This window comes from Phyllopteryx taeniolatus, chromosome 3, assembly GCF_024500385.1.
Source record: "Phyllopteryx taeniolatus isolate TA_2022b chromosome 3, UOR_Ptae_1.2, whole genome shotgun sequence".
Taxonomy (NCBI): Eukaryota; Metazoa; Chordata; class Actinopteri; order Syngnathiformes; family Syngnathidae; genus Phyllopteryx; species Phyllopteryx taeniolatus.
Genome location: NC_084504.1, coordinates 1,455,028 through 1,481,359, shown reverse-complemented (window position 1 = coordinate 1,481,359; position 26,332 = coordinate 1,455,028). Strand labels below are relative to the sequence as shown.

Here is a 26,332-nt window from a genome sequence, read left to right as displayed (position 1 = left end):
CGGTTCGCAGCCGAGTGTGAAGAGGCTGGGATGTGAATCAGCACCTCCAAATCTGAGACCATGGTCCTCGGTCGGAAAAGGGTGGCGTGTCCTCTCCAGGTCGTGGATGAGATCCTGCCCCAAGTGGAGGAGTTCAAATATCTTGGGGTCTTGTTCTCGAGTGACGGAAGAATGGAACGGGAGATCGACAGGCAGATCAGTGCAGCGTCTGCAGTGATGCAGACTTTGTATCGGTCCGTTGTCGTGAAGAAGGAGCTAAGTCAAAGGGCAAAGCGCTCAATTTACCAGTCGATCTACTTTCCTACCCTCACCTATGGTCACAAGCTGTGACCGAAAGAACAATATCCCGGTTATAAGAGGCCGAAAATGAGTTTCCTCCGCTGGGCACTCCCTTAGAGATAGGATGAGAACCTCGATCCTCTGGGATGGGTTCAGAGTAGAGCCGTTGCTCCTCCACAATGAGAAGAGCCAGATGAGGTGGCTTGGGCATCTGATTAGGATGCCTCCTGGACGCCTCCCTGGTGAGGTGTTCCGGGCACATCCGACCGGGAGGAGACCCCGGGGATGACCCAGGACACACTGGAGAGACTATGTCTCTCGGCTGGCCTGGGAACGCCTCGGGAGCCTCTCGGAAAAGCTGGATGAAGTGGCTGGGGAAAGGGAAGTCTGGGCCTCCCTGCTAAAGCTACTGCCCCCGTGACCCAACCTTGGATAAGCGGAAGAAAATGGATGGATGGATGGATATTTGGAGCCTCTTTATTAGATAAAAATTAACAGCAGAGCTGAGTTCTTCAACCAGACATTTTTAGAACCATTAAAATAAAAATGAAATGTCACAGAGTGACTATCATGGGGGACATTTTTAAATGAAAGGGACAGAATTTTGCTGAAAATCTTATATCATCACTCAGTGATAAAATAAAAAGTATCATTCGAAACTTCAATTTGATAAGTAAGTTTAAGTTTAAGTTTAAGTCGGCTTACCACCAAACTGGGCTTGTCACCAAGTTGACAATGAATTAACTTACTCACCTTAATTTCAAAATTTCTCTTTTTGCAGTATGGCTGATGCAATTTGAATAGTTCCTTAAATTACCCAGATAATTTAGTCTGTGTCCAAATTTAAATGTTTTTTCCTCAAAAAAATTTTTGGTTTACATGTTGCAATATAACCGACTGGTTAGCACATCTGCCTCACACTTCTGAGGTTCAACCCCGCCTGTGTGGAGTTTGCATGTTCTCCCCGTGCCTGGGTGGGTTTTCTCCGGGCACTCCGGTTTCCTCCCACATCCCAAAAAAACGTGCATGGTAGGTTAATTGAAGACTCTAAATTGCTCATAGGTGTGAATGTGAGTGCGAATGGTTGTTTGTTTATATGTGAACAGCCAATCGCCGGCAACCAGTTCAGGGTGTACCCCGCCTCCTGCCCGATGATAGCTGGGATAGGCTCCAGCACTCCCGCAACCCTTGTGAGGATAAGCGGCTCAGAAAATGGATGGATGGATGTTGCATTATGCATACCTTCTCGTGAGTAGTGACATTAATATACAGTATGCCTACCTTGGTTGAACCAGGATACATGGCGAATTTCTCAACTTTGACCCCTCAATACCAATACATTTTAATCATTACTTGGTCCCATTTTTGCTGCATTTAACCGCAGGTTGCTGTTCATGTTGTTAGGTAAGAGTTAACTGACATTTCTTTCTAGCTAGGAAATGGTACAGGTGGTCAGATAGTACCACACTGTCCTTTTTCAATTGGCATGAGAGAAACAAGCTTTTGCCATGTGCATGTGTTAATATTAAAGCCAAGGAGCAACTGATTAGTTAACTGACTATCCATCCATCCATTTTCTGAGCCGCTTCTCCTCACTAGGGTCGCAGCCGCGCTGGAGCCTATCCCATCTATCATCGGGCAGGAGGCGGGGTACACCCTGAACTGGTTGCCAGCCAATCGCAGGGCACATACAAACAAACAAACAACCATTCGCACTCACATTAACACTTACGGGCAATTCAGAGTTGTCAATCACCTTACCATCCATGTTTTTGGGATGTGGGAGGAAACAGGAGTACCCGGACAAAACCCACAGCAGAACATGGAAACTCCACACAGGCGGTGCCGGGGATTGAACCCCGGTCCTCAGAACTGTGAGGCAGACGCTCTAACCAGTCGTCCACCGTGTCGCCTTAACTGACTAGATGCCCATTATTATTGAAACGACTATTGTTAGTGCATGCATGCATGTCTTTGCTTGCATGCATGGATGTGTGTGTATGCATGTATGTGCAGGCATGTAGCCTCATTATGATTCAAGATTTATTATTTATTTACAATTTCAACATCCATCCATCCATTTTCTATACCGCATAATCCTCACAAGGGTCACGGGCGTGCTGGAGCCTATCCCTGCTAACTTCGGGCAAGAGGCGGGGTACACCCTGAACTGGTCGCCAGCCAATCGCAGGGCACATATAAACAAACAACCATTCGCGCACACATCCACACCTAAGGGCAATTTAGAGTCATCAATCAACCTACCATATTTTTGGACGTAGGAGGAAACCGGAGTGCCTGGAGAAAACCCACGCAAGCACGGGGAGAACATGCAAACTCCACACAGGCGGCGCCGGGATTTGAATCCCGGTCCTCAGAACTGTGAGGCAGATGTGCTAACCAGTCGCCCACCGTGCCGCCAATTTCAACATAATCATATTATTAATGGATTATTATTAATATTTCTTATATTTATTTTAATATGAAGTATAATATGATAATTTATGATAATGCAGATATAGTAAAAAAAGAAATATCAAATGATATGTATTAATTTATTTTCAACAGTCTTTTGACTTCATTCTATCATTTTCAGACCACAGGTGCACAACGCTCATTAAAATAAAAGGCCCGGTTGGTTCAGCTAGAAGGACACCATTGCATTTAGAAAAATGACCATGTGCTGCCTTAACTCTTCTGAAGTTAAGCCATATGTTTAATTTACCCATTGCCCACTGTGGTATACCTGCTTTATATGGCTTAATATTGGGTATGTGCGTCCATGCGTTGTTTGAGCAGTAAAATGTGTCCCCGCATCCACCCATAGGCCTTTGTAGCCCATTTTTGGGGGGGTGCTAATTTGAAGTCCCCCTTTAATGAATCCCAGTACCCCTAAACATCTGATCCTAGAATCGCCCCTGGGCAACATTATATCGCAGATGCTGATTAGTGGATGTTTGAAAAACACCAATCACTGGTAAAGGTCTGCCTATTCAATTACTGAATGGGTTAATCCAAGACCATAATTCTCAAAAACGTTCTTGTGGGACACGTCACGGAGTGACATTTTATGAAGAAAATACTATCTTTAATAAGTGTAGCAGCCTGGAATTTGTTTTTTTGGCGGGGAAAAGATGTGGTGGCACAGTGGATGACTGGTTAGAGCGGGATTCAATCCCCGGCCCCGCCTGTGTGGAGTTTGCATGTTCTCCCTGTGCTTGCGTGGGTTTTCTCCAGGCACTCCGGTTTCCTCCTACGTCCAAAAACATGGTAGGTTGATTGATGACTCTAAATTGCCCTTAGGTGTGGATGTGTGCGCGAATGGTTGTTTGTTTATATGTGCCCTGCGATTGGCTGGCGACCAGTTCAGGGTGTACCCCGCCTCTTGCCCGAAGTTAGCTGGGATAGGCTCCCGCGCGCCCGTCACCCTTGTGAGGATAAAGCGGATAAGGCTAGAAGCTAAGGGGCAGGGTTCAAATTATTTTACCATAGTGTGGGTATGGGAAGAGAAATGGAGAAGGGGTTATTTTAAAAGAATAATTAGCTAAGAATGTCTTGGAAATGTAAAGAGTGTCAGATCGAGTGATGAGGCTGAAACTCAGGGTGTTATGTATATGTAATTAGTAGCTATGCTCCACAGGTTGAAAAGTGTAGTGGAGGATAGACTCAGGACAGAAGTGAGTATTTGCAAGCAACAGTATGGTTTCATGCATAGAAAGAGTACCACAGATGCATTATTTGTCTTGGGGGTGTTGATGGAGAAGTACAGAGAAGGTCAGAAGGAGCTACATTGTGTCTTTGTAGATCTAGAGACAGAGTGACAGAGTACCCAGAGAGGAACTTTGTTACTGCATGCGTAAGTCTGGAGTGGCAAAGAAGTATGTTAGAATAATACAGGACATGTATGAGGGCAGCAGAACAGTGGTGAGGTGTGCTGTAGGTGTGACAGACGAATTTAAGGTGGAGGTGGGACAGGGAGCCCCTTCCTGTTTGCAGTAGAAGGATGATGAGGATGGAGCTGCCAGGTAAGAGAGCTAGATGAAAGAGAGAATTGATGGATTGGTTTGGATCAACGCTGATGATGGGGTATAGCTGGACTGGCAATAACTGTACACGCTACTTAACCAGTGTGGCATCATACAAGTACGACAGCATGTAACTTGCTTATAAGCCAAACAAAGAGGAGAAACACAACATTATGCTCAATGACATTTCAAGCTCCTGGCCTGCAGGCTACTTCTGGCCCGCAGGATCAATTTGAAGTCTGCATGACGAGTACAAAAAGTGAAAGTGACTGGCAAACGACAAGGACGAAAAGAACGCCGCCGGACCTCTCATTTGGCAGTGACGTATCCATGAATACTTTTCAGACTCTTATGGGGTGAGTTTTCATTCACGTTATCTACATTACGTTAGTGTTTATTCAAAGTTTTGACAATGATGGTTGTTATAGCTTAATTCATCCCCATTAGCTTGTGCCGTAGTTTGCTAATCCTCCATCCACTTATAATCAACAGTACAAATAATAGATTAGTACAGCACATATTACATCAATACATTAGTTACCCGATTCATTGATACAGTAGTTACTCAATATACAAGTAAATGCTACAGAGTCGAACAAGTAAACAACATGAACACAAAAGACACTAGTTAATAATTTGATAAGACATGAAATCAAAGACTGTTAAAAAAAAAGTATTTTAATCCTCAAGCAACACCTCTCAGATCAAAAGAGAATCAAGTGGATATCATTAAACCAAATAGCAGGCATTTCTAACTCGCAACCCGGGGACCACATCCGCCCACCACATCATTTTATGTGGCCAGAGAAAGTAAATAATTTGTGTCAATTTCCATGATTCTTGCTAAAATCTGTACCGAAATTTCATTCCATTTCATTCATATGTAATAAATAATAAGTAACTTTGGGATCTTCTAAGCATTTATTTATTTTTGTTACCAAACCCTTTTTTCACAGTAACGTGAGCAAATGTTGAACAAACTATTATCCTTCTGATTTGAAAACTAGTTATCCATCATTTGATAACAATATGATCAGGCGATGAAGCCTGGTTTCACGGTCATAACGGCCCTCTGAGGGAAACCATACCAACAATGTGGCCCACGACAAAAATGAGTTTGACACCCCTGCTTTATGCTAACATCATCTCTGCAAAAAAAAAAAACAACAAAAAAAACAAACACACAAAAAAAGCCATGGATAATTTCAACTATCCATCCATCCATCCATCCATTTTCTGAGCCGCTTCTCCTCACTAGGGTCGCGGGCGTGCTGGAGCCTATCCCAGCTGTCATCGGGCAGGAGGCGGGGTACACCCTGAACTGGTTGCCAGCGAATCGCAGGGCACATCGAAACAAACAACCATTCGCACTCACAGTCATGCTTACGGGCAATTTAGAGTCTCCAATTAATGCATGTTTTTGGGATGTGGGAGGAAACCGGAGTGCCCGGAGAAAACCCACGCAGGCACGGGGAGAACATGCAAACTCCACACAGGCGGGGCCGGGATTTGAATCCCGGTCCTCAGAACTGTGAGGCAGATTTGTTTCTATGTGCCCTGCGATTGGCTGGCAACCAGTCCAGGGTGTAGCCTGCCTCCTGCCCGATGACAGCTGGGATAGGCTCCAGCACGCCCGCGACCCTAGTGAGGAGAAGCGGCTCAGATAATGGATGGATGGATGGATGGATTTATTGAGGGAATCTGTCTGACGTAAAGTGGCAGTTAATTACACAGTTTTGGAGATGTGATAACCTGAGCTTGCAGCGGGTCCTCGGGTCAACTGGAGAAATGTGGTCTGCTTACAGGGAAAACAAAAGTGTATTCTTGGAGCAATGTCTGCAACATAGAGATGTACAATACCATTTGAAAATTATAAACAAAAGGATTTTAAAGCCAATGAAGGCAAGTCAGGACTGGAGTAGTGTGCTATCATTCACAGGTACCAGCATTTTAACTGATTGTCACAGGTTCTTCTAAAGAGAATGGGGGTATTTTACCTTAACTTGAACAATTGAGAAGTCTTTATAAACTTGATTGGCCAATTTAGTCTTCAATTAACCCAACATGCACGTTTTTAGAACGTGGGAGGAAACCAGGGTACTCAGAGAAAACCCATGAAAGGATGGTGTCACGACTGAAAATGCAATGAATTGAACCCCAACGCAAACTGTACAAACTGAACACGTTGAACAGAATTTATTAAACAAAAGATGCATGCAAGTGAGAAAGTGCAAGTAACACAAACTGCTGTGACAAAAGGTCTATGTGTTAAACAAAAGTAACCAGACGGACAAATTAAAAGAGGTGGACGGAGTGCCACAGGAGGAAGTTGTGGAGCGAGAGGAAAAACAAAAACTCAAAAACCTACACAAGGCTGAGTAAGAACACAAAAACAGAAAACACAGTAGTACATAGGAAATTCAAAAGACGAGAGGTACTACTGGCTGAATAACAAGCAACACTTAAAATGCACGAGGTAGTAACAAAGTAGGCAACTGATGATGGCGACTAGCAATGAACAATAACTCGGCAACTTCCTCCTGCTTCCCCTGCCTCTAAATACACCACTGATAATGATGGCTGGTCGGTGCGACCAGAGGACTCCGCCCACCAATCACCTCCACGAAACTGCAGCACAAAGAAAAAGCAACCAGCAGAGGGCAAAACAAAACAGGATATGACACATGGGGAGAATGTGAAAATTCCACACAGGAAGGCCAAAACCAAGATTTGAACCCAGAACCTCAGAACTCAGAAGCAGACATGTACCACCATGCAAACGTACTATCACATAACAATTATATTGAAATAGTTTTTAATATACCTTTATTTTAAAGTACCTCAAAGTATAAGGAAATTTATTTTCAAGGCTGTCTGAAAAGCATTTGAAATATGCTTCAATAAAATCAACAATCCACATTGAAGGACATGTTTTATAATCCGACAGTCCCTGTACAATGTTACATGATGGAGGAAAAACTCTGGTTAGATTGGAGGCTCTCACTGATTTTGTATGTTCAGCCAGTGAATTTGTTTCTCGCATGCATTGCTCGAAACTATTTGGTGTCGGCAAACTGGTGGAAACCTGCAGGTTTCTGCCAGTCTGCAGACCACAAATAGTTATTAGGAATACACTACTAATCTCTGTTATTGCCCTCAGGCAAAATTTTACTTTTTTGATACTTGAGTTGATGTTTTACTGCATGTGTCTGAAATCCTTTCAAAAGATACCTTTGCTCATAAACCAAAACATTTTCAAACTAGGTAATGTTTCCCACTGAAATGAATGAAAAATGCAACTAATCCGTTCCAGCCGCAGAACGTTATATTTACCTTATTTTGATCGATGCGTGGTTAAAAATACATATTGTGCAACATACTGTTGAAATAGGTGAAAACACAATTTATGATTATGAAATAACAGATGGTTCGCTAGAAAATCACTGTGGAGTGTCTTAGCTTTTTCAGGTACAGTAATGTTTATGTTCACAGTGGTTACTGCTAGCCCTAAATGGCCACCACCTCCCAGAATGCAAGTTGCATTGTGGGATGTGGCGCCCATTTTAGGCAAAAAACAAAAAGCCAATGATGTTCATGCAGCACGATTAAAAAGCACATAGTTCTGAGCCTTCCGCAGCCATGCCAAGACTGTTTGTAAACCGAAAAATAGCATGTAACCCAAGTTCATTTTTCTTTTAAAAATTGTTCATAAACCGAATTCTTCATAATCCAGGTCATTCATAAACCAAGGTTCCCCTGGAGTTAAGTCTCTTTCTGAACATGTGTCTGTGAGTGAGCCAATACATTAGCTTCACTTTTCCATATTGTAACAGTGGTGCTAATTTGCAATAATAAGAATAAAAACCAGAGGCACTTTCTAGCGAGTCGGACGACACGGAAGCACGATGATGTCAAAGCCAAGAGGTACTCATAGTAATGAAATCCATATTTGCCATTGATCTAGCAATATGTGGGGCGGAATGGGGGCTGCCTCACTTCCATGAAACTTGGCTCTCCCTCTCAAACTGGCAAATTTCAGCAAGACAAAAAACAGGGTGTGTCTAGAAGACTGTAAATCTTGATGTAAAAAAGAAACAAAAACAAAAACATTTCTGAGGTCATGAGGTGCAAGGTGGCCTGGTTTAACTGATATCTGGTCTGTATAATTTTGAGTAATTTTGGCTCAATTCTAATTCAAAAAGTTAAGTATGTATGCAAAGTATATTTTTGTTTATTTTTGTAATGGGGATGTTGAAAATTGAAGCCAGCACTTGTGATTCTCATTACTTGTAGCATCCTACATAAATGATCAACAAAAGAAATCTAAACATTACAAAAAATAAAAAATAAAGTTTGCTATTTTTATGATGCTGTTGTCAGAAAGGTTTTTATTAGCACAACTCCAGCATTTACCCAAAGTAACAAGAAGCAAGCTTTTATTCATGTGCTGCAAGGTCACAAAATGCTGTCCTTTCATCCAATTTACATAACATATTCCTTTTATTTTGCTTCACCACAATATTAACTCATATTTGCATTGTCACTGTCCAATGAATTTTTTCTTTTTCTTTTTTTTATTGAGCTGCAAAAAAGAACAAACATACTTTTTGGATTTCAGATAAGTAAAAATAACTATTTGGTTTTTGGTCTATCCATCCGTCCATGTTCTTCCACTAATCTGGGGTCAGTTCAAAGGGTCAGCAGCTGCTTGAGCAGGGAAGGCCAAACGTTTGGGGGGTTCGGTGCCAACTCCTGCCGGTGGAACTCGCTCGGAACACCCCACCAAGGGAGGCGTCCGGAAGACATGCCAATCTAATGCTTGAGCCACCTCATGTGGCTCCTCTCAATCACACCATTTGCAAACTCAGCTACTTGCACATTTTTCTGTGCAACCACTGAAAAACGTACCTACAGTATTTGGGACTCAAACGCCCTAATGTAGCTTGCTTTGGCCACCAGCTAATAGCTGGCGGGCTTGATGGCGAACAACAGCGTGATGGAAAATTCCAGTAGTAGTCAGACAGGCAAGCAACGCTCCTTGTGGGGTTGATGATGGAGAACGCTGGGTGGGAAACTTCTTAAAACGATGCAGACAAAGTTCTGGTTTGCAATTGGCTGTGGTGGAAGTTACTGATCACCTGGTAAATGCTCAAGGTAAGGTACATTAAGTGCCGAACTAAAGATGAAGTGTTGTTTGTGATGTACGGTATGTATTTAAAAATGAGAGCATTTCTGTGTCACTGAGGCAAAATGTCATACAATGGCAAATAGAAAGGTAGAACTTTTTCTGGTGTGAAAGTGTGAAGCCACAACAGTGTCCTTGCACTTCCGTTGTATTTTTATTTATTTTTTTAATCTCATCATCTGTAAGCCATTTAATTTTAGGGGTAATGTTGTAAGGTAAGCTTGAAACGATATGAACGTGTTTTGGGGTCATAGTTTGGGGTATATATAGGGTTTACTTTAAATGAATAATATAGGCAATTATAAACAGTTGTTTGGGCGGGCGACCATTACTGGCAAATTTTCACCATTCACATCAGAGCTTGGTGTCGAACCCCCGTGAAGTGAAGGAATATTAATTATCCTCCACAACCATTGTCATCTACTTGGTTTGAATGTAGTTAGTTAATGGTTATATTCCATCGAGCTGCAGCCGAATTTGATAGACCACTCTTGCTACAAGTTAAAAGCACTTTGTGCTATCAGAAGTATCAATAATCAAAGTGGACCATGAAAATGACGGAATGGAATCAAAATGTAGTCATTTACAGAGTGAATATTTATTTCAGTGAATCAGCCATTACTGACTTGAATTTTGGACAGTACTCTTCATATGATTCGATGACCAATTATTGTACTGGAGAGGAGAAATACAGTCTCTGGTTTATAATAGCAACTTTCAAGGGACCCAGGGACACTTCGACTAATCTCTTCGGGCTATATTCTCCCGTATGCCTGAATCACAAAAGGCGCGCACCTACGCGCTTTTCCCACTGCCTCCATTGTGCATTGTTGTAGCAATGTTGCCACCTGCTGGTGTCATTGGCAAGTTACAGCATTGGTGTGAATGGTACATTCCACGACGGCGCCCTCTAGTGGTAGATCTGAGCCAGTGCCAAGAGAGTGTTCATCAGCTGGTCTGAGGACACGTGGATGGTATCCTGGAAGGAGGAGTCATTTGGAACCTTTGTTTGACTCGTGTGGATCAACAGTGAAATCAAGATAACACCTGAACCAGAAGCACACACAAAGCAACTGTGTGGCATCTCAGCCATCTTGGTCCTAAAATACAGCAACTAGAGTTATCGTCTGTAATTTAATCTGTCACCTCTTTGCTGCTCACATAATGTGATATGTCAAGGTAACTGCAGTTTGTAGTTAATTAATACGTGTGTTGTTCGTAGTACCACAGTTAGTGTTAACATGCGTGTTATGAATAGTTGAAGAAATCATAATAGCATTGTAAGAGTCTGCTGCTATCATATATCTCTAGAACCATAGTGTACAGAGCAGCTACCTGCAGTTATTCAGACAATCAATCTGACTGATAAACTGCATTTGGGTTTACGTTATCTCGCAAAAGCATGCAAGTATCTAAATACAATTGGTTTGTATTGTAGGTATTTGGGAGAAGTAATGTAAGAAATAAAAGAGCATATGTATGTATAATATAATTGCTCCACCAAAACAGCAAAACATCTTTCTGTCTGGTCTGCCTTCTGTCCCCTGCTGTGAATTCTCTGTCGTAATGTCAGAGTTAAGCTGGCAGGCAGACACAATCTAAAAGGCTCAATGGAATGCACTGTTTTACTATTAGATTTACTCTTCAAATTTTACTTGGGGAAGTTTGCTTTGATCCCTTGTGGCTCAGTCCAAATCCCTTTCATTACTTGAGCATTTGAGTGGGCATCCTTCAGGCCAAGTTTTGAAGTGTTTTGACGGAGGCGATGAAGGGTTAACAGAGGATGTTTTTAAAAGTTGTGGGGGCCTCTTGGGGGCACTGCTGGGGCTTGCTGTCTCTCTGGCTTATTAACCCTTCATCAAGATTATACTGAACAGGAGGCCAGGGCACAGGACAACAGATTGAGCTCTGACAATCTCTTTAAACATACAGCGAGAGAAACTACGACTGGAGAAGAGCACAGATGCTTGCCTGAAGTACAGCCGGGCTCAGGTGGAGCTTTAGCTGTACATGTCCCTCCTGTATTGTAAACATGAACAACAACAATGTATGTTGCTCACTTTGTTCAAGACATCAGTGGAGCACCTTATTCAGAGACAGAAGAAAGCAGAAACCCTCATGTAGACAGACACAGACACACGGTCAGTAGAAAGGTCCTAGTTGGCTTCTTCTAAATCACTTTATTGCGCTAATCAGGTATTAGAGACAGCCAGGGCAATTAGTAAAGTCAAAAAGAGATTTGTTTCGGAGAGCCACAACAAGGCAACGTCATTTTGAATGAGAAACCCCATGGATCACGTATCTTGTGCTGCTTCTCTTTAAGATGCTTGAACAGGCCAGAATCCTCTTACCGGGACTCCGACTATCCACACTAATTCCCCCATGGAGGAGGTGAACTGCAGTACTGTAAGTCATGGCATTCTCTTATCATGGCTTCAGCTGCCAAGTTACTGCTTTAGCAGAGATTTGTACAGGATGTCTCAGTTTCTTTTCGGGCTGTTGATTTTTAGCTTTCGTTTGGACTGATGTGATGGAGTTAAAATTTTTGTGACTGACATTTTTTCAGCCTTGTCCTGCTTCTCTTTGTCGACCCTGTTTTCTCTCTATGATCCATCATGTTGTACACACCTGACCTGTGCCTGTGTTGTCTTTTCTGAGTTGATGTTTGTCGATCATCCCCGTTTTCATTTCTTGCCCATCTGATAGGATTGTTCTTGACTATTTGCTCTGTGTTATTGAGTTTCTGGCTACCTCTACCTTGCCTGTGTTAAAAAACATTTGATTGCCACATATACCGTAATTTCTCGTCTATAATGCACAATTCCCCCCCCCCCCCCAAAAAAAAATTGTCAAAACTCAATAGTGCGCATTATACATAGCTACAGGGGAAAATGGAAAAAACGTTCACATTTTATTGTCATGAACGGAACAGAGGATAGGACCCAAAAATGCACGACTCCAAAACAAATTGACAGTTTCCAAAAAGAGAGGTTTAATAGACGGGCATAGGTCGGTACACAGGCAGGCAATCCAAGAGAGGCAACAGTATCCAAAAACATGAGGCAAAGAGACAAGGTCGATAATCGGAACAGGGTCAAGTCTTACTGTGAATCTATGACGTGGAAACAAGGAATGCTGGAACGCGACGACAAGGTACAACGAACTGGCAACGAGAGGAAATGAGACACGAGGTTATATACAAGGGGTAATTAGGGTGAACGAGGCACAGGTGATGAAGATGCTCACAGGAGCAGGTGTGTGTGAAACGGGGGGGGGAAGACAAAACCCGGAACACACACACATATGACAGTACCCCCCCCCTTAACGGCCGGCCCCAGACGGCCCTGGGGCCCCTGGATGCGCAACGTGGAAGTCCCGAATGAGCGAATCATCCACGATAAACGCAGACGGTACCCAGGAACGCTCCTCAGGCCCATAGCCCTCCCAGTCCACCAGATATTGAAATCCCCTGCCCCTCCGACGAGATGACAACAGCCGCTTCACAGAGAAGACAGGGCCCCCATCCACAAACCGGGGGGGGTGGGAGGGGGCCTGGAAGGCGGGACCAGAGGGGACTCCCGGGCTGGCTTGAGTAGGCTGACGTGAAAAGTAGGGTGGACCCGCATAGACCTTGGGAGCCTCAGCTTCACGGTGACAGAGTTGATGATTTTTGTGATGGGGAAGGGCCCAACGAACCTGGGAGCGAGCTTCTTGGACTCCACCCGGAGTGGAATATGTTTGGTCGAAAGCCAAACTCGCTATACCACTTTGTAGTTCGGGGCCGGTGTCCTCCGACGGTCAGCAGCGGCTTTGTAGGACCGTCCCTGGCGCAGCAGCATCTGGCGGGCTCGCTCCCAGGTCCTCCTGCAGTGTCTCACCAAGGTTAATGCCGCTGGAACTGTAGATTCTGAGGCTATGGCAGGAAACAGAGATGGTTGGTAACCATGCACAACGTGAAAAGGCGATAGACCAGTGGATGCAGAGGGGAGGGAATTGTGGGAGAATTCGACCCAAACCAGTTTCTGAGACCAGGATCGCGGCTCCTGTGAAGCGAGACATCGGAGCCCCGTCTCCAGGTCCTGGTTCAGCCTCTCGGTTTGGCCGTTGGTCTCAGGATGAAACCCGGATGACAGACTGACGGTAGCACCTATGAGTTTACAAAACTCCTTCCAAAATTGCGAAATGAATTGGGGACCCCTATCAGACACCACATTCTTGGGGAAACCATGGAACTTAAAAACCTGATTAATCATTAGATCGGCAGTGTCTTTAGCTGAGGGGAGTTTTGGAAGTGCAATGAAGTGCGCCATTTTAGAGAACCTGTCAACAACTGTAAGAATGGTGGTATTGCCTTTAGAGGCCGGTAATCCTGTAACAAAGTCTACAGAAATGTCTGACCAAGGACGTTGTGGTATTGGCAGGGGTCGCAACTCCCCAGAAGGACGTTGATGAGAGGCCTTGTTAGCAGCACATACCTGGCAAGCATTGACGTAATCGCTAACATCCCTCCTAACATTAGGCCACCAAAAGCGCTGTTCGACCACTGATAGCGTCTTGGCAATGCCTGGGTGACATACCGTTCGGTTCGTGTGAGCCCAGTGGATGACTTTTCCCCTTAAGGTCGGAACCACATAAAGCCTGTTCTCGGGGCAATCTTCAGGGCCAGTTCGTTCTGTCATGAACGGAACAGAGGATAGGACCCAAAAATGCACGACTCCAAAACAAATTGACAGTTTCCAAAAAGAGAGGTTTAATAGACGGGCATAGGTCGGTACACAGGCAGGCAATCCAAGAGAGGCAACAGTATCCAAAAACATGAGGCAAAGAGACAAGGTCGATAATCGGAACAGGGTCAAGTCTTACTGTGAATCTATGACGTGGAAACAAGGAATGCTGGAACGCGACGACAAGGTACAACGAACTGGCAACGAGAGGAAATGAGACACGAGGTTATATACAAGGGGTAATTAGGGTGAACGAGGCACAGGTGATGAAGATGCTCACAGGAGCAGGTGTGTGTGAAACGGGGGGGGGAAGACAAAACCCGGAACACACACATATGACATTTATAAATGTATGCCGCCATCTAGTGGTTACGAAAAAGCTGTACACTTTCATTCCAAAATGCCATCGCCAACTAGAGGTTATGAGAAACGTGTACACTTTCATTCTAATATGCCACCGCCACCTAGTGGTTATAAAAAAGGTGTAGCCTACACTTTCATTCCAAAATGACAAGGGTACGTATGACTGCATATATGTACCGTTGTGCTCATAAGTTTACATACCCTGGCAGAATTTGTGAAATATATATATTTTTTAAAATATGACTGACTGAACAACTTCTTCTTTTCCTTTCAGCTTGTCCCTTTAGGGGTTGCCACAGCGCGTCATCCTTTTCCATGTAAGCCTATCTCCTCCATCCTCCTCTCTGACCTCATGTCTTCCCTCACGAACTCTATCAACCTTCTCTTTGGTCTTCGTCTAGCTCTCTTGCCCGGCAGCTCCATCCTCATCATCCTTCTACCAATATACTCACTATTTCTCCTCTGGAAGTGTCCAAACCATTGAAGTCTGCTCTCTCTAACTTTGTCTCCAAAACATCGAACCTTAGCTGTCCCTCTAATGAGCTCATTTCTAATTTTATCCAACCTTGTCACTCTGAGAGCGAACCTCAACATCTTCATTTCCGCCACCTCCAGCTCTGCTTCCTGTTGGCTCTTCAGTGCCACTGTCTCTAATCCGTACATCATGGCTGGCCTCACCACTGTTTTATAAACTTTGCCTTTCATCCTAGAAGAGACTTTTCTGTCACATAACACACCTGACACCTTCCCCCACCCGTTCCAACCTGCATGGACCAGTTTATTCACTTCCTGACCACAGTCACCATTGCTCTGGACGGTTGACCCCAAGTATTTAAAGTCCTCCACCCTTGCTATCTCTTCTCCCTGTAGCCTCACTCTTTCCCCACCACCCCTCTCATTCATGCACATATATTCTGTCTTACTTCGGCTAATCTTCATTCCTCTGCTTTCCGGTGCATGCCTCCATCTTTCTAACTGTTACTCCACCTGCTCCTTGCTTTCCCTGGAGATCACAATGTCATCTGCAAACAACATGGTCTACGGGGATTCCAGTCTAACCTCATCTGTCAGCCTATCCAACAGCACTGCAAACAGGAAGGGGCTCCCTGTCCCACCTCCACCTTAAATTTGTCTGTCACACCTACAGCACACCTCACCACTGTTCTGCTGCCCTCGTACATGTCCTGTATTATTCTAACATACTTCTCTGCCACTCCAGACTTCCGCATGCAGTACCACAGTTCCTCTCTGGGTACTCTGTCATTGGCTTTCTCTAGATCGACAAAGACACAATGTAGCGCCTTCTGACCTTCTCTGTACTTTTCCATCAACATCCTCAAGGGAAATAATGCATCGGTGGTACTCTTTCTAGGCATGAAACCATACCGTTGCTCGCAAATACTCACTTGTGTCCTGAGTCTAGCCTCCACTACTCTTTCCCATAACTTCATTGTGTGGCTCATAAACTTTATTCCTCTATAGTTCCCACAGCTCTGCACATCACCCTTGTTCTTAAAAATGGCAGCACACTTTTCCTCCATTCCTCAGGCATCTTCTCACGCGCCAGAATTCTGTTGAACAAGCTGGTCAAAAACTCCACAGCCACCTCTCCTAGATGCTTCCATACCTCCACAGGAATGTCATCAGGACCCACTGCCTTTCCATTTTCTATCCTCTTTAATGCCTTTCTAACTTCCCCCTTACTAATTATTGCCACTTCCTGGTCCACCACACTTGCCTCTTCTACTCTCCCCTTTCTCTCATTTTCCTCATTTATCAACTCCTCAAACTATTATTTCCATCTATCTAGAACACTACTGGCACCAGTCAACATATCTCCATCTCTATCCTTAATCACCCTAACCTGCTGCACATCCTTCCCATCTCTATCCCTGTGTCTGGTCAACCTGTATAGATCCTTTTCTCCTTCTTTAGTGTCCAACCTGGCATACATATGCCTCTTGCTTGCCTTTGCCACCTCTACCTTTGCCCTATGTCGCATCTCAATGTATTCCTTTCGCCTCTCCTCAGTCCTCTCAGTGTCCCTCTTCCCAAATCTCCTTCTCTCCTTTCCTGCCAGAAGATACACCAAGTACTCTCCTGCCTGCCTCTTGACCACATTGACTGTAGTGCTCCAGTCTACTGGAAGCTCCTACTGTCCACCAAGAGCCTGTCTCACCTCTTCCCGAAAAGCTGCACAACACTCGTCCTGTCTCAGCTTCCACCACATGGTTCTCTGCTCTTCCTTTGTCTTCATAATCTTCCTCCCCACCACCAGAGTCATCTTGCACACCACCATCCTATGCTGTCTAGCCACACTCTCCCCTACCACTACCTTACAGTCGGTAACCTCCTTCAGATTACATCATCTTCACAAGATGTAATCCACCTGCGTGCTTCTACCGCCGCTCTTTTAGGTCACCCTATGGTCCTGCCTCTTCTGGAAAAAAATATTCACTACAGCCATTTGCATCCTTTTTTCAAAGTCTACCTCCATCTGTCCCTCCAAGTTCCTTTCCTGGATGCAGTACTTACCCATCACTTCTTCATCACCCCTATTTCCTTCACCAACATGGCCATTACAATCTGCACCAATCACAACTCTCTCTCTGTCTGGGATGCTCAGAACTACTTCATCTAGCTCCTTCAAGAATCTCTCTTTCACCTCTAGGTCACATCCTACCTGTGGGGCATAGCCACTAATCACATTATACATAACACCCTCAATTTCAAGTTTGAGCCTCATCACTCGATCTGATACACTTTTCACCTCCAAGACATTCTTAGCCACCTCTTCTTTTAAAATAACCCCGACTCCATTTCTCTTCCCATCTACACCATGGTAAAATAATTTAAACCCTGCCCGTAAACTTTTAGCCTTACTGCCTTTCCACCTGGTCTCCTGGACACACAATATATCAACCTTTCTCCTAATCATCATGTCAACCAACTCCTGAGATTTTCCTGTCATAGTCCCAACATCTAAAGTCCCCACATTCAGTTCTAGGCTCTGTGCTTCCCTCTTCTCTTTCTGCTGAAGAACCCGCTTTCCACCTCTTCTTCTTCGACATCGACCCACAGTAGCTGAATTTCCACCGGCGCCCTGCAGGTTGACGGCGCCGGTGGCGGACGTTGTTAACCCGGGACACGACCGATCTGGTATGGAATTCCTTAGATGAACGCTCATATTTGTTGGGCATAGTTTTAAGCCGGATGCCCTTCCTGACGCAACCCTCTGCATTTATCCGGGCTTAGTACCAGCCTACAGTTTGCACTGGCTTGGGCCCCCCATAGGGCTGCATTTAAATACTTTGGCAGCGGTGACTGAACAACAACCATCATTAACTTCTTTATGGTTATGTTTTGTTTAATGATAATGCTTTGCTAAAATGCTTGACCGGTTATTTTGAATCTCATTAAAATAAAATTAAATGTGGTTTGGCTGGTCCTTCATGTTTTCTTGAAACAATTGTACCCATCTTACAAATTCTGCCTGGGTAATCAAACATATGAGCACAACTGTATGTTTTCTAATTTACTAAATAAAAATAGGGCTGTGAATTTCAAAATAAGAGCAAGTAAATTAAAAAAAGTATTACGTGTTCAAATAAAGTGCTTAACTTCAGAATTCCTTCCATCCATCCAGTTTCTAAGCCGCTTCTCCTCACTAGGGTCGCGGGCGTGCTGGAGACTATCCCAGCTATCATCGGGCAGGAGGCGGGGTACACTCTGAACTGGTTGCCCGCCAATCGCATGGCACATACAAACAAACAACCATTCACACTCACATTCACACCTACGGGCAATTTCGAGTAATCAATTAACCTACCATGCATGTTTTTGGGATGTGGGAGGAAACCAGAGTGCCCCGAGAAAACCCATGTAGGCACGGGGAGAACATGCAAACTCCACACAGGCAGGGCCCGGGATTTAAGATGCTCTCACCAGTCCCCCACTGTGCTGCAACTTCAGAATTATTCTTGAAAAAAACTAACAAAATACAAATGCATTATACATAGGCAGAAGGGGTTTCCAGAATTTTGAAGGCAACTTTGGGGGTGCGTATTATACATGGGTGCACATTATACACGAGAAATTATGGTAGTAGTGTGACCCAGGGAGATGGTTTGCTTAGCTATATGCCCTGTATAGGCAACACTGCAGTAACAAATAATGGCATATTGTATGATCATGTAAATCTTGAATGTTTGTTGCAGAAAATATTAGTGTAAACTAACTAATATTTTCTGCAACAAACATTCAAAATTCCATTACATGTCATTCGGAATAGGCAAGCTTTGATGGTTTACATAAAACATTAGTTATTCGTGAGCAAAATGCAATTGTTTGGAACATCCATCCATCCATTTTCTGAGCCGCTTCTCCTCACTAGGGTCGCGGGCGTGCTGGAGCCTATCCCAGCTGTCATCGGGCAGGAGGCGGGGTACACCCTGAACTGGTTCCCAGCCAATCGCAGGGCACATAGAAACAAACAACCATTCGCACTCACAGTCATGCCTACGGGCAATTTAGAGTCTCCAATGAATGCATGTTTTTGGGATGTGGGAGGAAACCGGAGTGCCCGGAGAAAACCCACGCAGGCACGGGGAGAACATGCAAACTCCACACAGGCGGGGACGGGGATTGAACCCCACACCTCAGAACTGTGAGGCTGACGCTCTAACCAGTCGTCCACCGTGCCGCCTGTTTGGAACAGATTATCATAAAACTATTCAGTAAAGTATTTTTTATTAAATGCAGCTTACAAAATATAGGGGTCATGTTGCATGTATGCAGTGATTGCGAAAATAAACTCTGATATAAAATTTTCAGCCTTCACTGGCAATGTCTTTTTACTACTGTAATGCTGGGTGTAATCATGACATATTGTTACAGTTGCATGCATCTAATCCACAAAATCTGTGATGGGTAGTTGAACAAGTGTAACTGATGTGCACACAAAGTGTTTAGGATTTGGCCATTGTCTGAAGCATCTGCATATTTAAAGCTTTCTTCTCAGTACCCCACACAAACCTCAACATATCCTGTTTAATCTTTCTTAAGAACTCTCAAATGCATCTCTCTGTTCAAAGTTACAATCAATACAGTTTCAGCATTTCAGATACAAAATTTGAACTAATATATGTTCCAAGATGATTGAGGTCATGGTCAATATTTTCAAGTCAGCATTTGCAACTTCCAGCCAAACATCAATCCATCTTTGTAGCTGCTTATCCTGTTCAGGGTCACAGGGAGTATTATTATTATTATCATTATTACTATTATTATTATATTGTTATGTTTACTTAGAATGTGTTCACCATTTGAGCACTGGAAGCATTCTACGCTGGTATTTTTATTTTTTTTTCAAGGAGGCTGAGTGGGGAAGTTTAGGGGTCACAAGGCAATTGGAGCTCTTTTGAAAAGTCATTGTTGTTGAAGGGCCAGACAGGAATGAATGTGAAGATGTGTAAGGGAGGGAAGAGTGTGTGTGCGTGTGTTTTTTGTGAATGTGGGGGAGAGATTAGTAAAAGAAAGGAAATGTTGGGATGGAGCACCCAACAACAACTCTCTTTTCAAAATCCTTAAAAAAGGAAAGTCATAAATCAAAAGTATAAGTTAGGGAGTGCTGGCTAGGATGTTTCCTGAAGACTAGACAGATTTGGTAGTCATCCCGTGCTTAAAATCACTGTTATTTTCTAAAACCCATAAAACACATTAGCCTAATAATAAACTTTAAATTCAGCCATGTTAAAATCTTTTTCATCATATGTTCATAGATACAGTAGTCAGAATATTCAACTTCACTAACAGTTGGGACTGCGAACAGGCACAATTCAGTGGGCAATAACAGACTGCCATAAAACCCAATTACCATTCAATAGATGGATTAGCGTTGGCTGCCCATTAGCAGCCAGTTACTATCCTTCACACAACTTGTAAAAGACCTCCAATGAAGTGCACTGCATGACTGGACACTGAAAAAGCTGTAATTTGGTACTGTATATTGTTTCTCAACCTTTTTGGAGCCAAGGTGCACATTTTACATTAGAAAAACTTCACAGAACATCACCATCACCAACATCACCAAAAAAAAAAAAAAAAAAAAAAAAAAAAAAAAAAGGGTGTTTAATGGTTCTGCCTGTCACTATACGTCACTATACACTATAATCTTTCACCAACTAAAACACGAGATTGGGGGCATCCGCGGTGTGGCCGCACCCGTTGGCCGATTTTCTGTCTGGGGTGCCCACGGCCACCCCTGGCCACCATGTAGCTCCTCCCCTGATCTCAGTTGGCTTTAGCACTTTTGCACATATCCCTTGAGGCCCAACATGAATTAACATCCTTCCATCCATCCATTTTCTGAGCCGCTTCTCCTCACTAGGGTCGCGGGCGTGTTGGAGCCTATCCCAGCTATCATCGGGAAGGAGGCGGGGTACACCCTGAACTGGTTGCCAGCCAATCGCAGGGCACATACAAACAAACAACCATTCTCACTCACATTCACACCTACGGGCAATTTAGAGTCTCCAATTCATGCATGTTTTTGGGATGTGGGAGGAAACCGGAGTGCCCGGAGAAAACCCACGCAGGCACGGGGAGAACATGCAAACTCCACACAGGCGGGGCCGGGGCTTGAACCCCGGTCCTCAGAACTGTGAGGCTGACGCTCTAACCAGTCGTTCACCGTTCCGCCATTAATTAACATTACGGGTCCATGTCTGTGTAGATTCTCAGTCATCCAGGTCATGGTAATCTACAAAATTCAATCAAGACAACTGGACTGTTCTTGTTTGTTCAAGGCGCTTCACCTTTAATCTAAAAGGCTTCTTCACTCCTAAAATTTTAAGTGTGGGGTGTCTACCTATTTATGGTTTATGGGTCCATGTACGTTGTTAACATATCATCTGATACATATCGCATTATAAAATATTCTAAGTTCAGATTGTTCAGAGTGAACCCAGCCAAATTCTTGATAATTCTTTCTCAAATGCGGTATTACTGATTTACAAGTATAGCAGGCCCGTCCGCTAGAATTGTTGCTAGCTACTATTGTTGTCCGTGAATATCTTATTTTCTTTTTTTTTTTTTTTTGTCCTGTTTGGCTGTTAGGTTCAAGCAGAATGGAGGATCTGTATCCCTTTTATGCCGGAACAGTTTTATTGTGTCACAGTGGAATTTTTAAGTTTCTGCTGTGGTTTCTTAGTATTATAATTGATGTATATTGAGAATCAGAATCGATCAGTCGAACAGAACAAAGTTTCGAGAGGGGTGAGAGAAACCAAGACAAAAGACAAAGGACTAATTGTAAACAGGATGAGAAAAGTAAATCATCACATATCAACAACAATTAAACAATGAAACATTAGATATGAGTGTTGAATGGGGCTGTGGTGCTAGACCCTGTGAGGGAAGGACAGGACAAGATAGAACAGGACAAGGACAGGAGAAAAAGCCTGCAGGACAAGGGTCGTGAACCCGGCTGTACAACTGAAGTGTGGTGGGATTGACTATGTAAATTATAAAAGTCTATAGGACGAGAGTGTGAGTGAGGGGATACCCAAGCAATTCGCATATTCATCAGTTATTTGTCGCAATAAGTGAGTGGCCCCACATCCAGCGAAAGAGTCCCAGGGTTGTGTGCCTGTGGACACATGCAACTGAATTGACACCGTTTTGCATTCACAAAGACTGACAGAAGTGTCCTGTAATTGCTGTGCCTGCACCGCAGAGGCTGAAGACCCCACCCAATCGATCGAGGGGTGGGATCGGGCCCAGGGGTCCACCCGAGAGCAGCTCGGTGGACGGGAAACTTCCCACACCGAGGGACCCAGGGTGGTCCGCCGGCCCCACTGAGGCACCCCGACAACTGGCCACCCGGTGGGGGCTGCAGGGACACAATGCCACCCCCCGCCCAGCCAACCCCAGCATATATATATCTATATATATATATATATATATATATATATATATATATATATATATATATATATATATATATATCTATATATATATATATATATCTATATATATATATATATATATGTATATATATATATAGATATATATATATGCAACGAAATGGAATCTGCAAGATTTAATAATTTTGTTTAATTTACTAATCTTACATAAAATGGCGACACTAATCTCTGAAAGTTTGAAGAGCGATTAAACATTGTATATATAGATTGCAAGGGATTTAAATATTTCACTCTCGATGGTGCAGAATATATAAACTCAAGTAGTAGATCGGGCCCAGGGGTCCACCCGAGAGCAGCTCGGTGGACGGGAAACTTCCCACACCGAGGGACCCAGGGTGGTCCGCCGGCCCCACTGAGGCACCCCGACAACTGGCCACCCGGTGGGGGCTGCAGGGACACAATGCCACCCCCCGCCCAGCCAACCCCAGCATATATATCTATATATATATATATATATATATATATATATAGATATATATATAGAGGCGGCACGGTGGCCGACTGGTTAGAGCGTTAGCCTCACAGTTCTGAGGTGCGGGGTTCAATCCCCGTCCCCGCCTGTGTGGAGTTTGCATGTTCTCCCCGTGCCTGCGTGGGTTTTCTCCGGTTTCCTCCCACATCCCAAAAACATGCATTAATTGGAGACTCTAAAAATTGCCCATCGGCATGACTGTGAGTGCGAATGGTTGTTAGTTTCTATGTGCCCTGCGATTGGCTGGCAACCAGTTCAGGGTGTACCCCGCCTCCTGCCCGATGACAGCTGGGATAGGCTCCAGCACGCCCGCGACCCTAGTGAGGAGAAGCGGCTCAGAAAATGGATGGATGGATATATATATAGATATATATGCAACGAAATGGAATCTGCAAGATTTAATAATTTTGTTTAATTTACTAATCTTACATAAAATGGCGACACTAATCTCTGAAAGTTTGAAGAGCGATTAAACATTGTATATATAGATTGCAAGGGATTTAAATATTTCACTCTCGATGGTGCAGAATATATAAACTCAAGTAGTAGTAGGATTTTCACTTTGAATGGATGCATCCATGAATACACATAATCTGCAATCCTTTAAATTACTTCACAAGGACATCGAGGACCATCTCTCACCCACAGCAAATGACCCCATGTGCGCCAGGCTCCAATGTTTTTTGAGACTTCTAGTTACTGTACAAAGTCAGAAGGTTACTCTTTCAAAAGTCAACTTTTAGTCAGGCTCTAGAAAAAAAGGACCATCCATCCATTGTTGCCAGCAACAAATCAGTTTGAGTCATAGTATGGGATTGCGTCAGTTCTCTTGGCAAAAAGAACTTGCTCTTTTGTGAAGCGCGATTAATGCCCAAAAGCACATCTCGAAGAATGGGACACTAATTCATGTGAACGTCATCACGCTGTACTATTGGTCAGTCCGTAAATGTCTATTTAGTGTAAAACAAATGTCAAGGTGGCAACTATTTGAACCAAAGAAAGGTGCTCCCTCCTGTGAAAAGTGACACAAAGGAAACAGTTCAAAGAAAAAATAATGAAAACTCAAAAACTGCAGTAAATTAAGTAGAGTCCTGAAAATCAGCAGTCTTAACAGGACTTTAACCACAGGGTGCTAGAATAAACCCTTGATAGACATACAGTATACTTTATTGGTGTTATTTATAAAATTAATGAAATAAAGCTACTGAATAAAAAAAATACATACACTACAAAAATCAGGGCCTAAAATTTTTAAACCTGTGGCGCTCTTGCTTTTAGTGCCTCAGAAATCAGAAAAAGGTAATCCACGGATATCAAATTTATTTCCATGCATTTTTACATATATTGCATGACTGCGATAAAACCAACGTGATTTTTTTTTTTTTTTTTTTACATTCGGAAAAAATCCTTCTGACTGCTCTGACTCTAAAGGTATACCATGTGAGAGTGACAAAAACAGCTACAAAGACCCCCAATGTTATTACATTTAAAATAATATAATGATGTGTGTTTAGCATGTTTCTGTGTCTGCATTGTCCGAATCAAGTTCCTCAGGCCTGCACTGTGGAAAGCCAACCTGGCTGAGACAACATGTCACCCGGCCTATTTCTCTATTGTGTAACAGCTTTATAGAATGCAGCAGCCTTTCTCTGAGGAATGTGGGGCTGCTGTGACCCCACTATCTAACATGTCGCTTGTTGGAGGCGCTGAAGTGGCGAAGCCTGTCTCTCCCAAACGGCTGCTTCTTTCTCAATGTTTAATTAACTTTTTTGTTGCCGTGAACGCGGCAGGGTGGAGTTAATGCTGGGCTTAAGATCTGGGGTTGGGGGTAGGAGTGAACGGGTGCCACAGTTGGCTCCACCAAATAAATCCCTCCGCCCTCTTCTAAAGCAGAAGGGTGGGTGTTGATGTGGACTGTGGAGCAACGATCCATTGATCCAAGATTCACACTCTTACAGTGATAATATTGAACTGGGATCCAGGCCCAGGTCCCGTGGGAGCTGCCGCACCAGAACAAACATGTCAGTGGACATCAGTGAGCACACATCACCTCAAAAAACCTGCCAGGAGTGCATTACTGACATCCATGAGGAAAACACTTTGATTCTTAGAAAATATTATATATATTTTAAAAAGACATTTATGTTGGACATCTTTGAAAGTACCCCCGTGACCCCGAACAGGATAAGCATTTATAGAAAATGGATGGGTCGATGTTTGAAAGTACAACGGTTTGATCATACAACAAAAGGCTTACTTTAAACTACAATAACATGTATGCATCCTAAATATTCACCCACCATTACAAACAAGAATCTCTATTAACATGCCCCAACCTGCAACCATAAATCAATAAATCAAAAGTATATTCAATTGTATCTGGTGTATATAGTGAGTGCTGATACACACACACACACACACACACACACAAAACAGAATATTAATCTGGATAAGGGAATATTAATTGAGTAATATAATTTTTAGGTATATATTGTATTACGTATATAATATGGTTGGTTCTGTACATATACTGTTCCGTATTGCAGAAGGTGAAAAATCCAATTTAATCCGAAGATGTACAACACTTCAAAATAATAATGGATAGGGAGTTGTGTTTATTGAACCTGAACACAGTGGGTGGAGTTCAGTCCTGAGCTCCATTTCATGTTTTCCTCCAGCCACTCTCTGCTGGGGTGATTATTCTGATTTACTCTGTCCCAGTTTGTTCCCCAGAGAGACTACTCGTGCACACATGCCATTTGCTCAAACAAACACAACACGCAACACCCAGTAGTGCCCAAAGTGGTCAGACATGGAGGAGCTGGTTCTGACTCTCAGTTCACTTTGTGCAGCATGGATGGAGCTCTGCAGCGTGCTGGATGGAGAACCTGAGGAGTGACAGCATTGCGCGACACTGATCGGAAACTTGTGCAGCCTGCATTGCCATGGAGTTAGGAAAAGTTTGGTCCAGACATCAGAGGACACTGCTGATCACCATGATGATGTTCAAACTCGGTAAGGCTGTACCTGTGCTTCAACAAGAGTAAAATTACTTAATTTCATACTACAGCATAATTTAGTTGTAGTAATTTAAGATGATTTAGAAATAATAGCACATTTTATTTGAATAGTGCATTAGTTATCAAAGATGTTGCAAAATCAGAAATCAAAATGTGTTTAAGCATCATGGAAGTCATTCATGCACTGTCTCCAGCCCCAGCAGCATCACACTACTACAATAGCATTTGAGTTGTAACTGCAAACAATTCTAGAGTTTGCTCACACCTTTGAGAAAGTAT

General features: G+C 43.4%; 2 protein-coding genes across 4 annotated transcripts in view; one reads left to right on the top strand and one right to left on the bottom strand.

The window, feature by feature from the left end:
• Positions 1-26,332, bottom strand: part of LOC133474583 (Golgi-associated plant pathogenesis-related protein 1-like) — a 294,461-nt gene that overhangs the window by 16,002 nt on the left and 252,127 nt on the right. The gene's annotated exons all lie outside the window — the stretch shown is intronic.
• Positions 25,739-26,332, top strand: part of LOC133474582 (protein crumbs homolog 1-like) — a 40,183-nt gene continuing 39,589 nt past the window's right edge. The window contains 1 exon segment of the mRNA XM_061766355.1: positions 25,739-26,048. Within this exon segment, the coding sequence (XP_061622339.1) occupies positions 25,979-26,048 (70 nt within the window). The 5' untranslated portion in view covers positions 25,739-25,978.